The 25,302-nt window shown below is 38.7% G+C and overlaps 1 protein-coding gene across 1 annotated transcript in view; it reads right to left on the bottom strand.

Annotated features, from left to right (window-relative positions):
- LOC126337035 (tRNA-dihydrouridine(20) synthase [NAD(P)+]-like) overlaps positions 1 to 25,302 on the bottom strand; it is a 68,721-nt gene that overhangs the window by 40,686 nt on the left and 2,733 nt on the right. The window contains exons 2-3 of the mRNA XM_050001337.1: positions 22,691 to 22,829; positions 5,067 to 5,399 (exon numbers count right to left, since the gene is read on the bottom strand). Of these exons, the coding sequence (XP_049857294.1) occupies positions 5,067 to 5,399; positions 22,691 to 22,829 (472 nt within the window). The remainder of the gene's footprint in view (positions 1 to 5,066; positions 5,400 to 22,690; positions 22,830 to 25,302) is intronic.

The following is a 25,302-nucleotide window of genomic DNA, read 5'->3' as shown; positions in this document are numbered from 1 at the left end:
GCACAATGAACAAAACACACAAACACACACACAGAATTACTAGCTTTCGCAACCGATGGTTGCTTCTTCAGGAAGGAGAGGGAAAGACGAAAGGATGTGGGTTTTAAGGGAGAGGGTAAGGAGTCATTCCAATCCCGGGAGCGGAAAGACTTCCCTTAGGGGGAAAAAAGGACAGGTGTACATTCGCGCACACACACACACACATATCCATCCGCACATGTGTGTGTGTGTGTGTGTGTGTGTGTGTGTGTGTGTGTGCGAGCGCGCGCGCGCGATTGTACACTTGTCCTTTTTTTCCCCCTAAGGGAAGTCTTTCCGCTCCCGGGATTGGAATGACTCCTTACCCTCTCCCTTAAAACCCACATCCTTTCGTCTTTCCCTCTCCTTCCTGAAGAAGCAACCATCGGTTGTGAAAGCTAGTAATTCTCTGTGTGTGTTTGTGTGTTTTGTTCATTGTGCCTGTATGCCGGCGCTTTCCCGCTTGGTAAGTCTTGGAATCTTTGTTTTTAATAAGTTTTGGATATTACATACATCTTCCTTTTCCAAAATCTATTTCCCGCCTGCTTTTTTATTATTGTGGATATCTGCTTAGAAGTAGTGAAAACTGTAAATTCAAAGTCTGTCTCTTCATTTATATGTTTGTATGCTCCAGTTATGCCCCTTTCATCAATTAGTATGATGGTATTTCACTTCTGCACCATTAATGATCTACAATGTAGCACTTACAGCTATACATTAGCTATAAATTTATTAATACTACACTTTTAATAAATTAAATAGCCTTAAGATTGCTGGAGAAATAATGGAATTGTGCTTAAACTAAACCAAACTGAACACACACACACACACACACACACACACACACACACACACACACACAGCTCTACTGTGCTAGCTGAATACACAATGCCAGAACTGCAGTTCTGCAGCAAACTGGGTGAGAGGTTGAGTTGTGTGTGTGGAGTGGTTAATGGGAGAAAGAAGTTAGGGGGTAGAAGGGTGGGTTGGGGAAGGGTGGCTGAGGCTTGGAGAGAGGCGTTAGGCGCATGGGACACAAATGCAGGAGGGAGAGACAGCCAGTGCACAGGATAGGAATGCGACATACATGCACTGATACCAATGAGCTTGCGCAGTGCACAATGATGATGACATAGAAAAGTGTACTGGTGAGGGCTCACAGAATACAAGAAGGGGGAGAAAGAGGAAGAGGGTACTGGTGCCGCGTGGCGTCATGTGACCGACTGTGCAGCCACTCCTGCCGGAGGTTCGAGTCCTCCCTCGGGCATGGGTGTTTGTGTTGTTCTTAGCCTAAGTTCGTTTAAGTTAGTTTAAGTAGTGTGTAAGTCTAGGGACCGAAGACCTAAGCAGTTTGGTCCCTTAGGAATTCACACAAATTTGAAGTGTACTGGTGCAGAATGAGTGAAGTTAAGGTCCTGGGCTCATTGGAGATGGGAGTGAGGCAGGAGGTTAACAGAGGAGGAGGCCAGCAGTAGTACAGGAACAAAGTATGTGCTTGGCTTGTAACATATCGCATGCAGCAGCCAGTCTCAATTGGAAGGATTCAGAAAACCATTAACAGTTTAAATCAGAATTCTCATATCAGCAAATCCCCTGTCTTCTCAACATGAATCCAGCATTGAGCAATTTTTCACAGCTTTTCAGATATTTAGTGAAGTTTGGATGCAATGTAATGTACTGGTGAGTGTGAAAAAAAAAGAGCTCTTTGCATTTTACATATAAGTCCCAAATTACTAATCTTAATAAATAATGTGCAATGTTTCAAAGCATCTGTCAAGACACAAACTATCTGCTTTTTCAATTCAACAGTTTTACTGTCGCTACATGGAAATTTATCTGATAGTCAAGTATGGACAAATAATCAGGTTTCATCTTTATGTGCAAAAATATAAAATAAGGTCTTCTTGCCACACTAAACTGTCACTGCCAGCATCCTACTGAAATTATAACACACATAATTTGAATGATTCACCACCTCTACAGTGTATGTCACTGCAACATTATTGGATCAAATGCAGTTTTTTTTCCATGTAGTTACAGTGAAGCAATGTTAAGTGCATGTGGGTATTAGCAGATTATGGTTTCTCATCTACAATTACTGGCAAACAATTTAATTCTATTAATTCATGGCTACCAACAACAACTGTAAAACTAAAATCATTTCCTCATTTTTATGCTGCAAGACACTGCTGTCAGAATATGTGGAAGATCTTAACCCCCCCCCCCCCCCCCCCACACACACACACACATAATACTATATTTGGATACATGCTCAAATTCTACAGTATACTGAAGAACTGACAAAAAAGAAACAAGACTGCTCAAATAATTAAGAAACTACTTATGGTGTATTGATGTATGGCTGTTTCTCAACACAGAAGTGCTATTTAAGCTGAGCAACTCAGTAGCAGTAGATGAATAATTTCCTAGACCTAAGTCTTTGGCCTCCACAAGAACAAGACAGCAGTGAGAAACTTGCCCAGCCTCAGAGAAAACAACATGAAGCAGTTTCCTGAGCAACAGAAGGAATGTGTGTGGGCTCAAATGGATTTCACTTTAAACATTAGCATCGGCAACAATGTATTTTGGAAATACATAACAAATTCTGAGCATTAGTTTCATTTCTTTTGTGATATACCTTGTACAAGACAATTTCTGAGAATTAACAGTAATATCGTAAATGCTTTCTGTGATATGTGAAAAGGATGCTTCACGATTTAGCCATCAAGCCATCAGAGTTACTTATGTATTGCAGTGAAATGAATTTCAAAACACAATGTATAACAAAGACAAATGTTGAGAGAAATGTTCTGGCCATCATCAGAGATACATGAAATTTGGTACCATATTAAAGATGACATACCCCTCAGAGTGGCAGAAGTGTGTGGTATTCGCTGTGAAAGTGACAAAATGTATGGTGGACAAACTATTTGCACTATCACTGAGCTTTATACTTAAAACAAATACTAGATAAAACAATGGAAGTTGGCCTCAGCAATGGTGGGACATTGCCTACAGAACTGAGATGAAATTCATTGTGAAAATTTGAGAATTTTGGTCCAAGCTTCATCTTATTGCAAACTAGTGATTAAAAATTCAGCAGGGACTCAGTTGCATACAGCACAATAATTTTAGTAAACACAAGGAGTGCACAATTAATAACTCATGTGGAGAGTTTTGAACCCAAGGAATAAACAAGAAAGATTCGTGACAGTTCCAGAGATACAGTAATGGCAGCATTTATAGTCACATAATCCCATCATGCTGAGACATTTATTTCTACACCCTGTAAACCACTGTGAAATGCATTGGAGATGGTACTTAGCATTGTACCACATGTTACGGTTTCTTCTCATTCTAACTGCATATAGAGCACAGGAAGAATCACTGCTTAAATGTCTCTTTGGGCACTGCAATCAGTTTATTAATGTCTTCCTGGTCCTAATGGAGGCCTACGTGGTACTCCACCAGAAAGAGATCAGCCACAAGCAGTTAGACTCACTTTCCAGCATGCACAAAATTTACATCAACCTCCGTAAAGTTCTGGAGACTGTTGCAACACACACAATAGGGAGATGCCATGCTAGTTATAGCAACCAGTAGTTTCTTTCCTGATGAGTATGGCTGTTACTGCTGTCAGTAAACTCAAAGAACTGACTATGAGCAGTTACCACCAGATTTCTTTTCCAAAATATGTTTATGCGCATGATATTAACCATACTTGAACATTGGGAACACATTAAACTCTAAAGGATATTGTGTTGAAATTGCAGGCATCTGTTACTCAAACAGTAATATAAAAAAATAGACAAATTGTTTACTTTGAGCAGTTAGTAGTTGTCGATAAGTTACTTTCAAAAAGTGTGACATTTCTGTTGGAACTGTCTATAATAACATCTTCTGACATTGTGAATATTCTCATTATTATTAGTTTGCTTCTACTCCTTTTTTTAACTCCTCATTTTCAATAAAACTTTTCTCTCTTCCACCTCTTAAAATTGGTCATTTTTTATTGTATGAGGTTCATTCAAATGAAACCTGGTCAGTGCATCTACCTTTGCCTTACACGTAAGGTGGCACCATGTAACTGCAGGTATGGTGGCATCATCTATTGGCAGAGAGACTGACACATGTGCACCATTTGATGTTGCATAGTGCCAGTGTGGTTTCACGATGAAGAGAAGGTGGTCACACAAGTTATCGTCCATTCCTGAACATGCAGGCGAGAAAGCAGGATCAATGAGGAGTGATTCAATTTTTGGTGACAGAGGGAGTTGGAGGCTGTGAAATGTATAGACAGATGAAGGCTGTGTAAGGTGAGTACAGTCTGAGTCATGCAAGTGTTGTGGAATGGTAAAAACTATTCCCTGAAGGGCGCGAGTCACTGGAAGACAATGCTCATCCTGGACAGGCTCATTGTGTCATCACACTGTAAATGGTGCGGAAGTGAATGCTTTAGTCTTGGACAACCACAGAATCACTGTGGACAAGATCCATCGGGTACTGGGTATTAACATGGACACTGCCCACACCATATTGCATTGACACTTGAAGTTTCGAAAAATCAATACGGTAAAGACGATATTGCAGCAGTTTCAGTGGGAAACACTGGAACATCCACCATACAGTCCTGACCTTACACCATGTGTCTTTCATGTGTTTAGACCTCTAAAGCAAGCTATTTGCGGACATCGATTTGCAACGGACGACAAAGTGTGTGTCTGGGTCCAGGCCTGGATCTGACAGCAGCCTACTAGCTTCTTCAAGGATGGGATCGACCGGCTACTGCTGTAATAGGATAAATAAGCCAACAGTTTTGGTGACTATTTTTGAGTATGTGTACTGTGTATAACTACATTTTTGAGTTAATAAAATTGTTACCGTTACTTTACACTAGTGACCAGGTTTCATTTGAATGTCCCTTATATTTTGTAGAAAATGCCGTCTTTACCTATAAAAATGATTAAAATGTTGTTTAGTAAATCATCTGTGATGTGATGGTTTTTCTCCAGCCCCTTACGTAATTTCAAGCAGTGTAAGATACATACTTGGCAATAACAGGTATATTTAAGTGTTCTGCAATTGCCTTCAGGAAGTCATTATGATTGGAATGCTGTGGCCGTTCATCTCTTGTACGACCATGCACTGCAATTGCTGTTATCCCACTAGATGCTAGTGTTTCACAAAGCTTCAATGTGTCGTCCAGATCAGGTAGAATACGTATTTTGCATGTCACTGGAATATTTACACTCTTCACAAGTGTTGACAGAATGTCAAAGGCCTTCTGTGGTTCTGACAGAAGAGCTGCACCCATGCCACCTTTCACTGAGAATTCCTTTGGACAGCCCATGTTCACATCAATACCAGCAACATCATTTTGCCTGCAAAAAAGAAGATAGCTTGAATAACAGTACTACAAGAAATATAATTAACTATGGAAATTGAAAGTAACAATTAAAAAATTTTCTAGTGAACTTATCTAATAGTTCCTGGAAAATGTTAACTTGTATTTTGCGGAATTTGAAAAGATTTTAATTCTTATATAATACAAAAATCTATACTATGTGCTAGTTGCAACACAGTATTTTTTAACTTTAATCATCCTTTTACTCATTTCCTGTTAACTACCGATTCTTAAACCATGATTCTGCCATTCTTTGAAACCTAGCTCACAACTGGCATATCCCAGTAACATACTACCTCCTCCTAGTCTTCTGCTCTTCCAAGAGCTGAAAAATTAAGCAAATTCCAGTGTTACATTGTTGATTTTCTTTATTTAAACTTACGACTTGTCATCTGAATATGTTTCTTATATTTCATTTTATCTGTTTCTACTATCGTGTTATTATTTCATGTATTGACTCGCTCCATGACCATGGAGACTTCTCTTTCATTTGTTCCCACGGAACAATAAATAAATAAATAAATAAATAAAATAATTAAATGTATATCATTCATTGCTGTAATAATTTTATTACTTTTTTCTATTTTAAGCTCTGAATGAACAATGTCTACTGCCTTCAAACAAAAGCCATCTTGGGTAAGCTAGGAATGTTTTTGGAAAGGGATTCTACAAACTCAGTGAACTACACACATGTCAATGACAAGTATTCCACTTATTAGTAAGGCCTTGAAAAGATTCAACCACATTACATCCCAAGATGAGGGAAACCCTACCAACTTGCCTCCCCTTGTCCCCCTCCCACCTAAAAGTGGTATTCTATTGTCGACTCAATCTGTACAATGTTCAAGTTCATCATAATGACATTCTTCCACACCCAGGATCAAGAACATTTTGGCACACCCACCCACTACCTCCTACTGCAGTACAGTGACAGATATTGGTGTCTCATCTGTGGAAGCAGCCAGCACATGTAACAGCTGTGATGCAACTACTACGCAGCATTCTATATGGATATGACAACTAATTAAACACCAACCAGCATGAACTGCCAATGCATAGTTATCTGTTACCTGACCAATATGAATAATGGCTTGAAAGTATAGATGCAGAAACTTGATCTTTTGATTTGAAAATTTACTGCATACCAGAACAATGACGACATCAACAGCTCCTTCAGTACCCATACCATTTTGTTTCTCCTAACCTACTATCATCATCATAAGATCCTCTAAACGGCACAAGTGGGAACTGTTCCTCCAGCACATCCTCTCGTCCAGCAGTTCCTATGGCCCAAACTTCCACCAGTCATGATCCTAAGCCATTCATTTCTCACTTCCGTAGCTGCTTTCTAATACCTTAGACTTACCCTTTCTTACCCTAAAACTACCCTATCATCACATTCTGCTACCTCCATTTTGTTGTTGTTATCAACTGCACTCTAAATCTTTCTGCTGCTGTTATGCTGCACCTCCAATACTTTCCCATCCAAATACACCTCTCCAAGTTAGTCTTATGTTCAGCCTACCACTTATGAAAGATTACTAATGCTGCTGTTGTTGTTGTTGTTGTCTTCAATCCTGAGACTGGTTTGATGCAGGTCTCCATACTACTCTATCCTGTGGAAGCTTCTTCATCTCCCAGTAATTACTGCAACCTACATCCTTCTGAATCTGCTTAGTGTATTCGTCTCTTGGTCTCCCTCTACGATTTTTACCCTCCACGCTGCCCTCTAATGCTAAATTTGTGATCCCTTGATAGCTCAGAACATGTCCTACCAACCGGTCCCTTCTTCTTGTCAAGTTGTGCCACAAACTCCTCTTCTCCCCTATTCTATTCAATACCTCCTCATTAGTTATGTGATCTACCCATCTAATCTTCAGCATTCTTCTGTAGCACCACATTTCAAAAGCTTCTATTCTCTTCTTGTCCAAACTATTTGTCGCCCATGTTTCACTTCCATACATGGCTACACTCCATAGAAATACTTTCAGAAAAGACTTCCTGACACTTAAATCTATACTCGATGTTAACAAATTTCTCTTCTTCAGAAACACTTTCCTTGCCATTGCCAGTCTACATTTTATATCCTCTCTACTTCGACCATCATCAGTTATTTTGCTCCCCAAATAGCAACACTCCTTTACTACTTTAAGCGTCTCATTTCCTAATCTAATTCCCTCAGCATTACCCGACTTAATTGGACTACATTCAATTATCCTCGTTTTGCTTTTGTTGATGTTCATCTTATATCCTCCTTTCAAGACACTGTCCATTCCATTCAACTGCTCTTCCAAGTCCTTTGCTGTCTCTGACAGAATTACAATGTCATCGGCGAACCTCAACGTTTTTACTTCTTCTCCGTGGACTTTAATACCTACTCCAAATTTTTCTTTTGTTTTCTTTACTGCTTGCTCAATATACAGATTGAATAACATTGGGGACAGGCGACAACCCTGTTTCACTCCCTTCCTAACCACTGCTTCCCTTTCATGCCCCTCGACTCTTATAACTGCCATCTGGTTTCTGTACAAATTGTAAATAGCCTTTTGCTCAATGTATTTTACCCCTGCCACCTTTAGAATTTGAAAGAGAGTATTCCAGTCAACAATGTCAAAAGCTTTCTCTAAGTCCACAACTGCTAGAAATGTAAGTTTGCCTTCCTTAATCTATTTTCTAAGATAAGTCGTAGGGTCAGTATCGCCTCACGTGTTCCAACATTTCTGTGGAATCCAAACTGATCTTCGCCGAGGTTGGCTTCTATCAGTTTTTCCATTCGTCTGTAAAGAATTCGCGTTAGTATTTTGCAGCTGTGACTTATGAAACTGATAGTTTGGTAATTTTCACATCTGTCAACACCTGCTTTCTTTGGGATTGGAATTATTATATTCTTCTTGAAGTCTGAGGGTATTTCGCCTCTCTCACACATCTTGCTCAGCAGATGGTAGAGTTTCGTCAGGACTGGTTCTCCCAAGGCCGTCAGTAGTTCCAATGGAATGTTGTCTACTCCTGGGGCCTTGTTTCGACTCAGATCTTTCAGTGCTCTGTCAAACTCTTCATGCAGTATCATATCTCCCATTTCATCTTCATCTACATCCTCTTCCATTTATATAATATTGTCCTCAAGTACATCGCCCTTGTATAGATCCTCTATATACTCCTTCCACCTTTCTGCTTTCCCTTCTTTGGTTAGAACTGGGTTTCCATCTGAGCTCTTGATAATCATACAAGTGGTTCTCTTCTCCCCAAAGGTCTCTTTAATTTTCCTGTAGGCACTATCTATCTTACCCCTAGTGAGATAAGCCTCTACATCCTTACATTTGGCCTCTAGCCATCCGTCCTTAGCCCTTTTGCACTTCCTGTCGATCTCATTTTTGAGACGTTTGTATTCCCTTTTGCCTGCTTCAGTTACTGTGTTTTTATATTTTCTCCGTTCATCAATTAAATTCAATATTTCTTCCGTTAACTAGTCCTCGTCTTTTTACCTACTTGAGCCTCTGCTGCCTTCACTACTTCATCCCTCAGAGCTACCCATTCTTCTTCTACTGTATTTCTTTCCCCCATTCCTGTCAATTGTTCCCTTATGGTCTCCCTGAAACTCTGTACAACCTCTGGTTTAGTCAATTTATTCAGGTTCCATCTCCTTAAATTCCCACCTTCTTTGGAGTTTGTTCAGTTTTAATATACAGTTCATAAGCAATAGATTGTGGTCAGAGTCCACATCTGCCCCTGGAAATGTCTTACAATTTAAAACCTGGTTCCTAACTCTCTGTCTAACCATTATAAGATCTATCTGATACCTTCTAGTATCACCAGGATTCTTCCATGTATACAACCTTCTTTTATGCTTCTTGAACCAAGTGTTAGCTATGATTAAGTTACGCTCTGAGCAAAATTCTACCAGACAGCTTCCTCTTTCATTTATCTCCCCCAATCCATATTCACCCACCCTTTTCCTACTCTCAAATTCCAGTCACCCATGACTATTAAATTTTCGTCTCGCTTCACTACCTGAATAATTTCTTTTATCTCATCATACATTTCATCAAATTCTTCATCATCTGCAGTGCTAGTTGGCATATAAACTTGTACTACTGTAGTTGGCATGGGCTTCGTGTCTATCTTGGCCACAATAATGTGTTCACTATGCTGTTGGTAGTAGCTTACCTGCACTCCTATTTTTTTATTCATTATTAAACCTACTCCTGCATTACCCCGATTTGATTTTGTATTTATAACCCTGTATTCACCTGACCAAAAGTCTTATTCATCCTGCCACCGAACTTCACTAATTCCCACTACATCTAACTTCAACCTATCCATTTCCCTTTTTAAATTTTCTAACCTACCTGCCCGATTAAGGGAGCTGACATTCCACGCTCCGATCTGTAGAACGCCATTTTTCTTTCTCCTGATAACGACGTCCTCTTGAGTAGTCCCCGACCGGAGATCCAAATGGGGGACTATTTTACCTCCAGAATATTTTACACACGAGGATGCCATCATCATTTAACCATGCAGTAAAGCTGCATGCCCTCAGGAAAAATTATGGGTGTAGTTTCCCCTTGCTTTCAGCCATTCGCAGTACCAGCACAGCAAGGCCGTTTTGGTTAGTGTTGCTAGGCCAGATCAGTCAATCATCCAGACTGTTGCCCCTGAAACTACGGAAAAGGCTGCCACCCCTCTTCAGGAACCACACGTTTGTCTGGCCTGTCAACAGATACCCCTCCGTTGTGGTTGCACCTACGGTACGGCCATCTGTATCACTGAGGCATGCAAGCCTCCCTACTAATGGCAAGGTCCATGGTTCATAGGGGTACTAATGCTAATTAAAAAAAGACACAGAACTCTTAGAAATTTGATTTGTATTACCAATAAATGATCACTATACTACTTAATGCTATTCATACTTGTTGTCTTCAGTTTCAAGACTGGTTTGATGCAGCTCTCCATTCTAATCTATCTTGTGCAGTTCTTCATCTCTGAATAACTACTGCAACCTACAGCCCTCTGAATCTGCTTACTGTATTCATCTTTTGGTCTTTCTCATTATTTACATTCTTCTGTAGCACCTCAGTTCAAAAGCTTCTATTCTCTTCTTGTCTAAATTGTTTCACTTCCACACATGGCTACATGCCATGTAAGCACGTTCAGAAAAGACTTCCTAACAGTTAGATCTACATTCGATGTTAACAAATTTCGCTTCTTCAGAAACACTTTTCTTGCCACTGCCAGTGTAAATTTTATATTCTCTCTACTTCAGCCATCATCAGTTATTTTTCTGCACCTATAACAAAACTCATCTAAAACTTCTAAGTGTCTAAATAATAAACTTAGGCTTCCATTGCCATTGTCACAATAAATTAAATTTTTCTGGGTTTGTGACCACATTATCCATACATAAAACTACCGACATTTCAGTCACTGTTGCAAGTGACCTCTTGAGAGTGTTTTTCTTTACAGTAAGCAAAAACACCCTGAAGAAGGTCACTTACAACAGTGACTGAAATGTCGGTAGTTTTACATATTGACAATGCGGTCACAAACCCAGAAAAATTGTATTCATTTTACGTGTATTGTCTCCTAATCTAATCTCCTCAGCATCACCTGTTTTAATTCTACTACATGCCATTATCTTTATTTTGCTTATTTATGTTCATCTTGTATCCTCCTTTTAAGACATTGTCCATTCCATTCAAATGCTCTTCCAAGTCCTTTGCTGCCATTGACAGAATTGCAGTGTCATCGGCAAACTTCAAAGTTTCAGTTTCTTTCACCTTAACTTTAATTCCTACTTTTTTCTTTGCCTCTGCCCCCCCCCCCCCTTTCCGTTTACTGTTTGCTAAGTGCACAGGCTGAAAGTTGGACCTAGATTAAAAACCTGTCTCACTCCCTTCTCAACCACTGCTTCCCTTTCAGCCCCTTGACTCTTATAACTGTCATCTAGTTGTTTCTGTACAAGCTGTACATAGCCTTTACTCAGCAGTGTTTGTAACCAGGAACTTAAACATCGTATGCAATTAATGAACATTATCCTCTCATGAGGAAATAAAATGTGTTTCTTTCAGTGGTTTATTCATTATTTCTCTTCCACATGTCCTTAAAAATGCTTCCACAAAGCTTCAGTGTCCTATGATCACTCACTTTTCATGGGGGCCTCTCAAGTCACGAAAGTTTAATCACTAACATAACCACCCTATGTGATCTTACTAAATTTGACTACAAAGGTTAACAGTCAAGCTTATTGGTTGTATCAGTTTCAACTTTTTTTGTCATTTTCAATAGCTCATGAAGCCCCTTGGCCAATGGCTGCATCAGAATGTGATAGGCATGAGCAGCTCCTCAAGGCTCCTACAAGAAAACCCCTAATAATGGAGAATGACTAAAAAGTTGAAACTCGTATAACCAATAACCAAAAATTTCATGAGACTTTTAAATGATAAGCATTGTAGTCAAACTGCTTACTTGCCTTGCACATAACAGAACTTTTCCATTTTTCATTCTAGATATTCACGTAATTTGTAGACAGAGCGGCTACGGAAGAATGTTTGAAATTTTCTTTTGAACTAACTGGGATTCCAAGTATCGTGCTCTTTGTTAGCTGAGAACATGCTGAATACCTTTGCACCAGAGTACATACCTCCACTCTGATCCTTACACAAGAAGACAAAGTCCACATGAAAATTATTTTTGTGTATTATACTGTGACTGTATAGATAACTGTTCATCTACATCTACATCCATACTCCGCAAGCCACCTGACGGTTTGTGGTGGAGGGACTTCCTTGTAGGAGTTGCTCGTGCCTATCACATTCTGATGCAGCCATTGGCCAAGGGGCTTCATGAGCTATTGAAAATGACAAAAAAAAGTTGAAACTGATATAACCAATAAGCTGAAATTGATTTTTACTGTCAGCAACAAAAATCATCACGGACTAAATGTACAGGGAAGTGTGTATATGAATTCCAAGGCATTAAAGAGGCATCTGGAAGCTGTGCACTTATCTTCTATATGCAAAATTTTTACTGTTCCCTTCTGCTGAATTAATATTTTATTTACTTTGTGTGCTCTGCCTTAGAACACTACAAAGAGAAAAAATATGCTAGATAAGCTAACAGACTTGTCTTTGTGTCAACAAGGGAAATGCTTTACAGGGCAAAATGTACTGAGTTCAGATCCTTGGCTAGTTTATCCATGTATTGGCCACATTTAACTCATTATATAACTGGATCCCGAGAAAATATATGCAATGTTTTTTTTGTGTACAGGCATTAATATGTACTGTGGTGCTAATCAGTCTCTTTGCTTGTTTAAGACCGCATAAAACAAGTTTCTGTGTGATTAAGATTTAGACTGTTTGACACGAACCAGCAGTAAGTCTGTTTGACTATTATCTGACCTACATCTGGTAAATGATGGTAGCAGGGCTTTGATTATCTATCATCATGCTCTGAAATGAAGGATATCTTATCCAAGATCCTTTCCACAACATCCTAGTCCATCCCTACACAACTCCCAATTCCAACTCCTTGGCACGGGAAACATATTCCTGTGGAAGGCCCAGGTGAAAGACCCGCCCAGTTCATTCACACAGCACTTCCTATTCCAGTCTTGTCACACTCTTATACAAACACATCAGAGGCTGGGCCACCTTGAAAGCAGCCATGTCCTACATCAGCTTTGCTGCTATTACTGCACAGCTTTTTATACTGGTATGACTACCAACTAGCTGTTCATCACAATGAATAGTCACTGCCAAATTGTGGTCATGAGTTTGATAGACCACCCTAGGGCACAACATGCAGCTTAACATAATATGCTTGATTTTAGTAGCTGCTATACAACCCAGGCCATCCCCTCCACCACCAGCCCAGATGGGCATTGTCCTTACAACACATTCTCCACTCCCGAAATTATCCCTGCCTCAACCTATAGTAACCTATCACCACACTCTGCCAGACTGTGCTCTTATTTCTCCACCCAACTCCAGATTGCTACTATCATTCACCTAACAGTTGCATTCCGGTCCAGGCTGCCAGAAATAGCAATTGTGTGTGTGTGGTGTGCTTCCTTGTGTTAATGTATGTATGTTTTCCTTTCTGAAGAATGCTTTGATCGAAAGCTAAATGTGTAACAGCCTTTTCATTTTGCCAGTGTGCAACTCAATATGTCATCTTTATGGTGAGTAGCAATCTATCCTTGTCCTAGTATTACTGATATTTCATCATTCCGTTTCCACTGTTTGATTATGTCTGGTAAAGCTGAGTTCAAACCCTTGATTAGCAAACTTGGCCATCAGCAAGTCATACAGCTTATGAACCTTCTTTTAGAGTCATTTGAAGATCATTTATGTAGGTTAGGGCTCAGTACCCACCTTTGTGGAACTCACATGTTATGTTCCCCCTTTCTGAGAGTAGTTTCATGTTCTGCTTTCACTGAGGAAAATCCTTGTGAAAGCCAAGCAGAGAGGCAGTTAACAAATTCCACTCATTTAAATGAGTCAGTATTATATAACAAGTCACCTTCTCAAAAGCTTTTGAAAATATTGGTTTACCTCCATTTTTACAGGTGTTACTACAGCATATTAAAGTCTATCAAGAACATGTCCTCAATAACTGACTTATCACAAATATAATGTGAGGGTAGTCCTGTCAAGTTAGCACAAGATTTTAATACTCTGCTACAAACATCATTATAATCAGCACAATTAGTGCCTTACGTAGTGACCTGACTTTGCAGTATCATTAAGGACCGTATTTTTGAAAATAATGTCTATTAGCTGCGCATGTAGTGCCTGCACAAGTAATTCTAAAGCATCTTTATTTGGCTGTTTATTAGTTGATTCAATGTTTGTTCACACTATGGGGAAATAATCACTGAATTTGAAACCTATCTTCTGGGGGCTCCACTTCATTTGGATCATTATTTTTGTTTGTTCTTGTTAAATAACATACCACATTGCTTTTGAATTATTATTGGAATGTTTTATTTATTTTACATGGTACATATATTTCACTTTTCTAAATAAAAAACTGGAGTATTTTAAAATACTGATGGTCATGGACTTCCAACTTTGATGATTGTTTGTTCTGTGAATTAGGTAGAGTTCTTTCTTCCCAACCGAAGATACTAAGCCAAGGTACTTTTCCCTTGCTTCTGTTTAATTTTATCCTTGTTCATTTTAGGGAAAATGACACTCAAAGTGCTCAAGGAATATGTTTAAGGAAGAGTTCAAGTTTTCCATCTACAATGTCTATGATTGAATCATTGTTTGTGACTCTGCAATGCAGTATTTTTTATCTTTGAACTGTACTTAACTCAAGCCTAGTTAAGACGTGCTCTGGCTTCTCCCACCACTGCACTATTCCAAGAAGATGTGTGGGAGAGATGGCTATATGCTAAAGGCTGCACACACAGGAAACTTAGGAAGACATGTTCGCAACACAGGGTGATTACTTCTAAGAAGCGAATATTGCAGCATACTTTTATTAGCAGAATTTTATCATGTGTGTTTATTTTTCTGCTGATGCAAGAACTTTTATTTTTTCATTGAATAACTACATTAGATAGTGCTAATTCATTGAGCAGAACTACAAAGAGCTTTACACACAGGCATTAACATTAAGTTAATTTCACAGCAGGGGCAAAAAAAAAAAAAAAAAAAAAAAAAAAAAAAACTGTTAGCACACGCATTGAACCAAAAACTGAAATAGCTTTAGTGACTTGTCTGTGCAGTCGAGGATATTGTTCTTGGGGTAACATTTTATAAAAGTCTTCTAACTTCCTGGACTGAACAAACAAATGGTTGAGCTGAGTGCTACACTGTATGTCTAATAGTTCAAGTTGGATGTAATGAGGTACATCAATGGCCAAAAGCAAGAACGGTAAAATAAATTGTTATCAGTCTTCAGTCATACAATGCCTTGAAATCTCTTTGTGGATTAATGATGAAACATTTCAATTACTGAAATGTAGTCATTCATTTCTGGTTCACAAATTACCACCCCAGGTCTTAGGATATGTTCCCCATAGTGAAATTGAAGATGATTTTTCCATAGGATTAAATTTGGTTTGATAGCAAAAATCTGGTCCCCCATATCTGTTAGCAAATGAGTCTCCTCTTGCATTAACTCTTAATGAATTCAAATAATTGATGATGCTGACCACAAAAGATTTTATCTTTACTTTACTTAGCATTTTTTCTCTAACGGCCACCTTCAATTGAGCCAGCTACATTCACAGTCCTTTGTCAGAAAAAAAGTCTATCATATTGTCTTTGGGGCAGATGTTGTAATGACATTCTTGTAAGTCTTCTTCCAGTTCATAACAGTGCAATTGTGGCTTCTCCACTTTTTCTTTTTTGGAAATGTGCACAGACACCATAGTATTCATAATGCATAACATAAATCAAATTTAACGCAAGTAGGTACACCACCAGCCAAAAATGAAAATGGTCTGACACCTAAATTGCTGCCTGTCTTCAGTCATGCAGTGTCTTGGAACCCCTCATGACAAAATAACAATTACTGAAACAGTGCCAGTGATTGTCAGTAAACTCCTTGGCATCTGACAAGGTGACTGCTTTGCTCTAGCAGCATCAGGCTGCAGTCTTTTTGTTCCTATTCCTCCTCACCCCTCAGGGCTACTCTCCAGTGTGCTTGAGCACTAGAGAAGAGTGCTGCCAGAGCACTACTGCTTCTGGAGCACTGTTTGCCTAGGCCTGACCTAACTGGTCAGTATACTTCATTGTTAACTTATGACCGTAATGGTCAGATAAATCACTGGCCATTGAAACTGTCAACTTATGTTGTACTACGTCCTTCCATTCTCATAGGAAATATTTCTATGACAAATAATGCAGAGCTAGGAGACCCTTGATCAGAACTATCAGACAAATAATTAAGTATTCAAAAACAATGTTTCTTAAGTCTGCATAACCAAACTGTTTCATGATGCTTACAATATTTCCTGCAACCAGTCAGTACCACATACTTACGTGTTTCCTCTTCCACTGTTGTGGCACAGCATACAAAGAGCTATTCAGTGCAATGCACATTAACCTGAAGGGCTTGGGACTGAACTACATTTTTGAACATAGAGCCACGTCTTTTCTTACTGGTTGTGCAGTAGTGTGATATTAAATTATTTTCATCAAGATGACTCTACACACTTTCAATAATTTTCATGTGATGTTTTAATAAGCACAACACATCTCGTAACATTCTATCTGCCCTTTCATTTTTTTGTATGAAGGTGAAAGAACATCCTTTTTATTAATGAGGCTGCTGACATCTTGCTGAAAGGCAATACATCTGTTTTCTTTCATATCTAAGATTTTGGCCAAGCTACAGCGTTTTGGTTTGCTACAAACTATTTCAGCTGACACTAAATTCATTCTGCAGCTATGTCTTTTGGGCAAATTTATTCTAAGGAAAGTTTAGGAAAAACATTGTAAATAGCTAGTCTGGGATGGATCCTGCTTTGGCCAGACCGAATGATTTTGGCAACTGGCCATATACGTAGCCTCTTTTGACTGACTTTATCCTGAGATGTATAGTTATAGCTACAGTCCACACTGTTGCCTGCATCGCCTATTATTAATATTACATGATCTTCTTTCCCAAGCTCCTTTCCTAAGGAGCCTAAATCAAGGGTGATATTGCTGAACCCTGCACTTGACTTAAAACTACCAATTACCTGATAATCAAATCCCTAAGAGTTCTGTACCAGTTTGACACTCCCCTTCTGTGACTGCTACTCAGCAAATGGACCTCCTTCATCATCTTAAAATACTACTTCCTTGACTTAGCTTGTAAATTATGACCTGCACTATCAGACTCCTCCGGAACTTCTCGGGCTGTCTGGCAAGCACAACAACTGCCTCAGATCAACTGTCACTGCAGTGAATATACAGGCAGAAATTACAAGGACCACTGTGAACTGTCACAGTTTATATAAATTCCTCATATTTGCAATTCGCATCCAGTACAGACAGTTAAAATAATGATGGTCTGCAGGTAACCTATTCTTCATGTTATTCTTTCTCCCAATAGCCACAGCTCTAGTGGCATGCCAGGCAGTGTCTGCAGAGTGGGGATTGATATTAAGGACAATGACTAATGAAGGTTGATGCCAGGAGGGTTACGGGAACATAGGATATATTGCAGAGAGAGTTCACAACTGAGCATTTCAGAAAAGCTGGTGTTGGTGGGGAGGATCCAGATTGTGAAGCAGTCACTGATAGCAAGAATGTCGTGTTGGGCAGCATGCACAGCAACAGGGTGGTCCAATTGTTTCTTGGCCACAGTTTGTTGGTGGCCATACAGGCGGACAGATAGGTTGTTGGTTGTCATGCCCATGTAGAATACATGACAGTGGTTGCAGCTTAGCTTATAGAGTAGATGAGTAATTTCACAGGTAGCCCTGCCTTTGATGGGATAGGTGATGTTTGTGACCAGGCTGGAGTAAGTGGTGGTGGGAGGATGTATTGGACTGGTCTTGCATATAGGTCTATTACAAGGATATGAGCCATGAGGCAATACGTTGGGAGCAGGGGTTGTGTAGGGATGGACAAGGATGTTGTGAAGGTTCAGTGGGTAGCAGAATAACACTGTGGCAGGAGCAGGAAGTATAGTGGGTAGGACATTACTCATTTGAGGGCACAAGAGGTAGTCAGAACCCTGAGAAGAATGTAATTCAGTTGCTCCAATCCTGGGTGGTAATGAGTCACAAGGGGAATGCTGCTCTGTGGCCTGACAGTGTGACTTTGGAAGGCGGTGGGTGACTGAAAGATAAGGCACAGGAAATCTGTTTTTGTACAAGGTTGGGAGGGTAATTACAGTCTGTAAAGGCCTCAGTGAGACCCTTGGTATATTTCGAGAGACAGTGTCTGTCACTGCAGATGAGACAACCAAGGGTGGCTAGACTGTATGGAAGGGACTTCTTGGTATGGAAGAGGTGGCAGCTGCTGAAGTGGAGGTATTGCTGGTAGTTGGTAAGTTTGACATGGGCAGAGGTAAGTTTGATATGGACAGGATATAACTATCTTTAAGGTAGAGGTCAACATCAAGGAAGGAGGTTTGTTGGATTGATTAGGACCAGGTGAAGCGAATGGCAGAGGTGTTGAGGTTCTGGAGGAATATGGATAGGGTGTCCTCACCCTCAATCCAGATTACAAAGATGTCATCGATGAATCTAAACAAGGTGAGAGGTTTCGGATTCTGGGTGTTTAGGACGGACACTGCAACTCGCCACAATGGGGCATCCTGGGTGATTGGGCTTATGGACTACCGGGTTTGTAAGTGGATGAATGGATGAATCTGACAGCTGGCTAAGTTCTTCTGCCAGGTTGCAGTTCAAAACAACAGCTGTGGAGCCTTTGTCAGCAGGTAGGATTATAAGGTCAGGATCAGTTTTTAGGTGGTGGATTGCAGTTCTTTCTGGAGATGTAAGGTTACTTTGCAAGTTGAGGGATTTGAGGAATACGAACCTGACAGTTTGCTTACAGTCAGCTTTGAAGAAATATGATTATTCCAACAAGGAGGTGAAATAAGCATTACAGCCAAAGGGATGTCCAATATCAACAACATGTATGGCTACTGCTGATCTTACAAAGTTGTTTAAAATGTATCCCAGTCTGTCTTGTATATTTAGCATCACACAATGTGCACTTTATGTTATACCCACTCAAACTGTGGGACTTACTGGAATTATTTTTCAGATTGTGATCCACTCTGAATTCAACAAGTTATCCATTTTACAGGCAGCTCTGATAGTAAACAGCTTCAGAATGTTAGCTACTTTTGGGGGAAATACCTAATTACTATAACTACTCACGTTTCTGATACTGCACATTTACTAACTGAACTCGATCAAGATCTTGAAGTATTACATACGCTTTAGAAAGGGAAAAAAACTGGAAATAGTTGAAGAACTGGAATACAAGGATAAGAATATTTTAAAGTTTTGATTGATTCCAGTATTTTCTTTAGAAGCTTTGCAAGGGTGCTACAATAAAACTCCATAATGTTTCAGGATGATATAAAAAGCAGAAAGTACAGGAACAGATAAAGATGACCATTACCTAAACTGGGAGTTCATTGCCACCTGCTGACAAAATCAATTTGCCACAACCCAATGATCATGGAAAATACACATGAATATTGGTAATATGTTTTTACTTTATTGATAAAATAGCAACAAATAGCAGAATGCACTGCTGACTTGCACCATGGGTGCATCAAGACACCAATCAACGTTTTCAGGTAAACATGCAATAGAACACACCACACTAGGTGCTTGTGCCAGCTGACGGAAGAGGATGATTTGCAGAAGGAAACAAATGCATAGGTTCAACAGTGAGAGGACTAAATGCAAAGTAAGTGAGACAGTGTTCAGTCTTATGGTGTTGCTATCTTTTTAGGATGGTAAGTGTTAACCTCTTTAGAGATTATTTTATATTATACCTGTGGATGAGCAGATTCTCTCTAAATATGTGGTGTATTTTGTGATATTATTATAAATTTTACATGATCGAGCCAAATTTTAATATTTTACAAATATGACCATAGCCTCTCAGCCTAGAAGTTTTAACAGAACACAATACAGGCTCTCATATTCACTAATTACCCTGGCAAATGCAGAATGGTAAGAAATGATGTAGATACACAAAAAAACACAGCTCAAGCAATGTTAAAGTTTCCTTCCACATACTCTTACTAATCTAATCATCTCCTGTATTTTCAAAATTAGTTCGTCTTCTTAGATGAAATTTAAATCCATGGTTCATGCCCACACGACCACTGTGTTTCATTCTGCTATTCACTGCAATGTTGTACTGTTATGTATCAATTTAGTGTAACATAACAGATTTTCTTTTTAAATACAGCAAAACTTCTTGGACCACGCAAAGAACAACTTGCACAAGAAAATCATGTGCCAAAATCTATAGCACATGATAGTAATATCTTGTCACTCTCCTGAGGTCAATATCTCACTCACCATTAGGGATGAAGACTTGGTTTTTCAAGTGGACAGAGAAAAGACATGCATGGAGCATAGTTGGATGTTTAAAGGTCTGGAGTCAAGTTTTCCAAGCAGTCTGGAGTTAGAGCAATAGACATAGCAGCATTAATGGTTGAGAAGACACCATTAAGTGTCCTTAGTGTTTGTAGCAATGAAGAGCAAACTATGTTACACATTACAAGTTACCTAAGTTACATGGAGCAAACTGTGTGTAAATAAAAGAACACTGCACATGAGGACAGCCTAATAAGGCACTGCAGTTGTTAAGACACTGACTTTGGGAAGATGGAGTTAGCTGTGTCTGGTCATCCTGATATAGGTATTCCTAAATCATTTCAGGGAAATGCCTGGATGGTTTCTTATCAACATCACACCTGAAAAGCTGTCCTATCCTCATATAAGCCTACTTGTATGTTGTGAGTGTGTATATTTATTTATTTCAGTGAAAAAACCTGTATCATTGTAAGATGATCCTTGGATGAAAAAATAAATAATAAGATAACAGAAGACATTGGCAAAACCAGAAAGTGTGGCACATGTAAACTTTCAGAAACAAACATTCTTTAATTTGGGAAATGAAACTGAGTTATTCAGGAATTAATTTCACTTTCATATATTCACTCATTTATTGTGATCCGAAGGAGAAGTTTCACAGATGGGTAGTCAACCAGGACACTGAGACAAAGCTGATACAGCAGAACATAATATAAGAGAAATCAAAGATGAAAAGGTGACAAATAAGACTTCAAAATATGAGGACTGAGATATAGCACTGTAGGTGAGTGAGAAGTCAGATGTAATGAGTAGACAGTCAAATAAGAATACCTGATGAAACAAACTGAGTGTCAACAGAAGAAGAAAAAAATAATGAAAACAATGAAATATTTTCTGAGTAATATGGTATAACATATCCTGTAGCTCATTACCGAGTAATAATGACTTTATTATTTATTTAGTTTGTTAATCCAATTTCCTTTGTTTCTCTGACAGTACTTCACAATGGTAAAACTGCCTGTAACATGCAATCACTAAAATAATGGTATAAAACACTGAGCAATGCAGCAAACCTCAGTCGGAATAGTAATATAATATGATTGCTGATGCTGCAGGAACAGTTCAGCATAGTATCATTGTGTCTTTCGTCCACTGCATTCAGTGAAGCAATACACTACTATTCGTGCGACACAAGCCAAAACTTGGCACAATGGCTGGTGGGAACAACTGTACATGGGAAATGTCTTTACGTTCCTTCCCATCAGCCACTGAAATGAGCAACAACTTGGACTGTGTGGATAATAGGTGTATATCAGCCAACTCTTCATCAGAAAATCTATCCATACTTCCCTGTATCACTGTTAATGTATAACTAAAACTATCAGAAAAACAAACCTGAATGAGGACTGGGTAGTACCAAATGCAAGGTTGAGAGTGAGGAGTAAAATGGGCATTACTGTTGTCACCAGCAAGTAATCTGAATGTATGGAACAAGTTCATTTACAAATAAGGCACAAAGTGTTTACTACTGACAGTTGCACTGTTGAGCAGATATTTTCAGTGCAATACAGATACAAAGTTAAATGGAATAAGAAATAACACAAAATTTAATTATTCTGTAAATGAGCCAATGAAGGCCGTGGGCTGTTTTACCAAAGTACTCAGAAGATATCCCTTAACAACCTCCAAAATTTTATCAGTGGAGGTCTGGTTTACCCTGTAGACGAGCACTGTTAATAAGTTTGCAATAATAATTCATCATGGTTCAAAACAAATACTAATGCATGAAATCATGGCACTGCACAATAAATAAAATTCACCATTTATCTTTAAAACTGCGTTTTGTGCAAGAAATAGGGAATTGTGTTGTTACAAAAATTTATTGTCCATCACCAACTGATGGAATTGACAGAATACTCTCTAGAATAAAAATCCATTACATAAATATCTGGCAAACTAATTTCCTATCATTTCCACATGTCATGTAAATGGTCTCTGGAACATTCAGTCAAGTGCAGCACCAGTAATTTAACATTTACCTGAACACCAATGTTTTTATATGAGTCTGTTGTTTTTATATGATTCTACTGAAAAAGACAAAATTATTGCTATATGTGGAATTCAAAATTAAATAATGGAAATAATCACAGGACCAGCTGAGATGTTTTACATGGACCTAAGGTAGCTACATATAGGCCATGGGCCCTTCTGATGGACATAAGTAATGACTTGCAAGCAACAGCAGTACTCACACCATCTGTGCAACCTTCAGTGCTCTCTCTGCACTGCAAGTGCCAACCTGAAGTACCACACTCTGTCTTTCCTTTTCACATGTTCGGAATATAACAGTGCCATCAGTACTGTCAACATAATCAACAGTTCCCAGAACATCTGAAAAAAGAAGTTCTTCAGCAGTCATTACATACAAATAACAACATATACTGCATTCTACTAAACATAAAGTCAAGTACTACTGCCTTCTGCTTGTTTTAGCTACCGTACTCCAACCAGCAGAAATTACAATTGCACCTGCAATTTAATTTAAAATATGATAAATAATGTTGTCTTCATTTAATTAAACATCTCAGAGCAAGTCGTGGTAACATTTTTTGAAACCTTTGTCTCTGTTTGCAACTTCAGCCCCACATTGGTTTTTGTGAAATTTGCTAATTGTTTCCATGTATATTATCAGGTGTAAGAACGTGTAGGCTACAAAGTGACAAATAATGATTTAATAACTCTAGATATTATACAATGTTGTGCAAAGTGCATTCCTTATACCTGTATAACTGAGTGACCTTCCATTAACATTCAACAAGCAGAATTGGTACTTTTTGCAGGCAATACCAATATTATAACAAAATGCATCGTGGAGAAAGACACAAGACAGATTGTTAATGGTGTTTTTCAAATAACTATTAAATGGTTCTAAAACAGAGTCTCACTAAATCTTGAGAAAACACATTATATTCAGTTCTGCACAACAGAGTCATGCACTCAATTGATGTAGCACATGAACAGCAGTAAGTTAATAGTGTAGAATACTTCAAATTTATGGGTGTATATACTGATACAAACTTGAACTGAGAGAAGCACATTACTGAGCTTCTCAAACAAATAAGTTCTGCTACTTCTGCTCTTTGTACAATTGCTAGTATTGGAAAAAACGAAATCAGTCTCCTGACATATTTTGCACATTTCTACTGAATCCGGTGTGACTTGCCACTTAGAATGGAAGAACTGATGGCACAAAAGCGAGCAGTAAGAATAGTAGGCATTGTTCGCCCACAGTTGTCATGTACGTACAGTACCTCTTCAAGGAGTTAGGAATTTTAACTGCGTCATCAGAATACATACATTTGCTAATACCTAAAGCAAAGCATTCTTGAAAATAACACCCAACTAACAGCACAGGTGTTCGGCTTTTGTAAGAATAAATAAATCAATGAGGCACTCTTTTCATTTGCTGACCAGATAATATATGCAATTAATGAAAAACACTATGCTTCTGCACTTTTCACTGAACTGATAAAAGTCATCTGATCTAGTCTATCACACACTACTCCTATGTAAACTGGATGCTTGCGGTATGTGAGGAGCTTGTAATGAATGATTTCAGTCATATCTATCAAACAGAGAGCAGCTGGTAGAAATAACAACATATGATGGAAGGACAAGCTGTTTAGATATATTACCAGTCACATGAGGAGCTCCACAGGGCTCGACCTTAGCCCTCCCCCCTCCTCTTCCTCTTTATTAATGGCTCAACAGAACACCTATCCTCAACAATAACAGTGTTACTTGCCGACGATACAAATCATCTCCCTTGTAACATTTTTCCACAACAGATTAGAGCCAACTTAAATGGACAGCTATGAAAGGCTTCTGTATGGGTTCTATGAAACCAACCTCTTACTCAATGTGGAAAAAATAACTCATATGATATTCTGTCCATTGAAGATCCCTACAACACACACAGACTCAAATCAGAAGTAGACAAGAAAATTTTTGAATAGGTGATACCTGAGCTATGCCTTTAGAGTGTTCAGTCAAAGTTGTGACTTGAATACCATTAAAACTGTGTATTTTACACTAGTTAACCTAGTCATCTCATATGGAATTCATTTGTGGGGGTCAATACATAAGCAAATACTTGTTATGCAAAAATGAATTATGAAGATCGCACCACATGCACCTACCAAGCCAATCTTTAAAGAACTAGGAGTATTACTTGTCCCATGTATATACATCTTAGTGTCTCTTGCATTTATAAATAAGAATCTCCATCCCTTTAAAACAAATGCTGACGTGCATGGTGATGGTAACATTCATCTGACAAATCAGAGACTGAGTAAACATCGTGCCAGTGTGCAGCACACAGGCAAAACACAGTTATAAATTATCTTGCTTGGTAAGAGATAATAAAAACTTGTGCAGGGACAATGTTATCAATATAACACACCAGCACTGCATTTTGATCATGTCAACAATGTAGTCAAAATTGCAACTGTATTCTAAATTAACTAGGTTACCACTGTCCTATATCACATGTACGAACAATGTACTAAAATGATTCTAGGACAAACAAACAAATATAGGCACTGTTTTTATCCTGATGCTGAGTTTATGAACACTAACTTATGTCACACATAACTTTAATTTTGTACTACATGTACTAACTACAAATGTGAAGGTGGTTAAATAATAATAATTCCCATCTTGGCTTTGCATTTTAAATAGAGATTGTTGCTTGGAAACTATTGTAATGTAAATGGATGCATATTCTGTCCTTTAAAATGCATGACCATTTAAAAGTCTGTGCAACAAGATAGTTTATACTCCTTCTGCTGTGTTTTGCTATAAC

This window comes from Schistocerca gregaria, chromosome 2 (genome assembly GCF_023897955.1).
Source record: "Schistocerca gregaria isolate iqSchGreg1 chromosome 2, iqSchGreg1.2, whole genome shotgun sequence".
Taxonomy (NCBI): Eukaryota; Metazoa; Arthropoda; class Insecta; order Orthoptera; family Acrididae; genus Schistocerca; species Schistocerca gregaria.
Note: the sequence above shows the minus strand (reverse complement) of the source record. Positions and strands in the feature narration are given on the sequence as shown.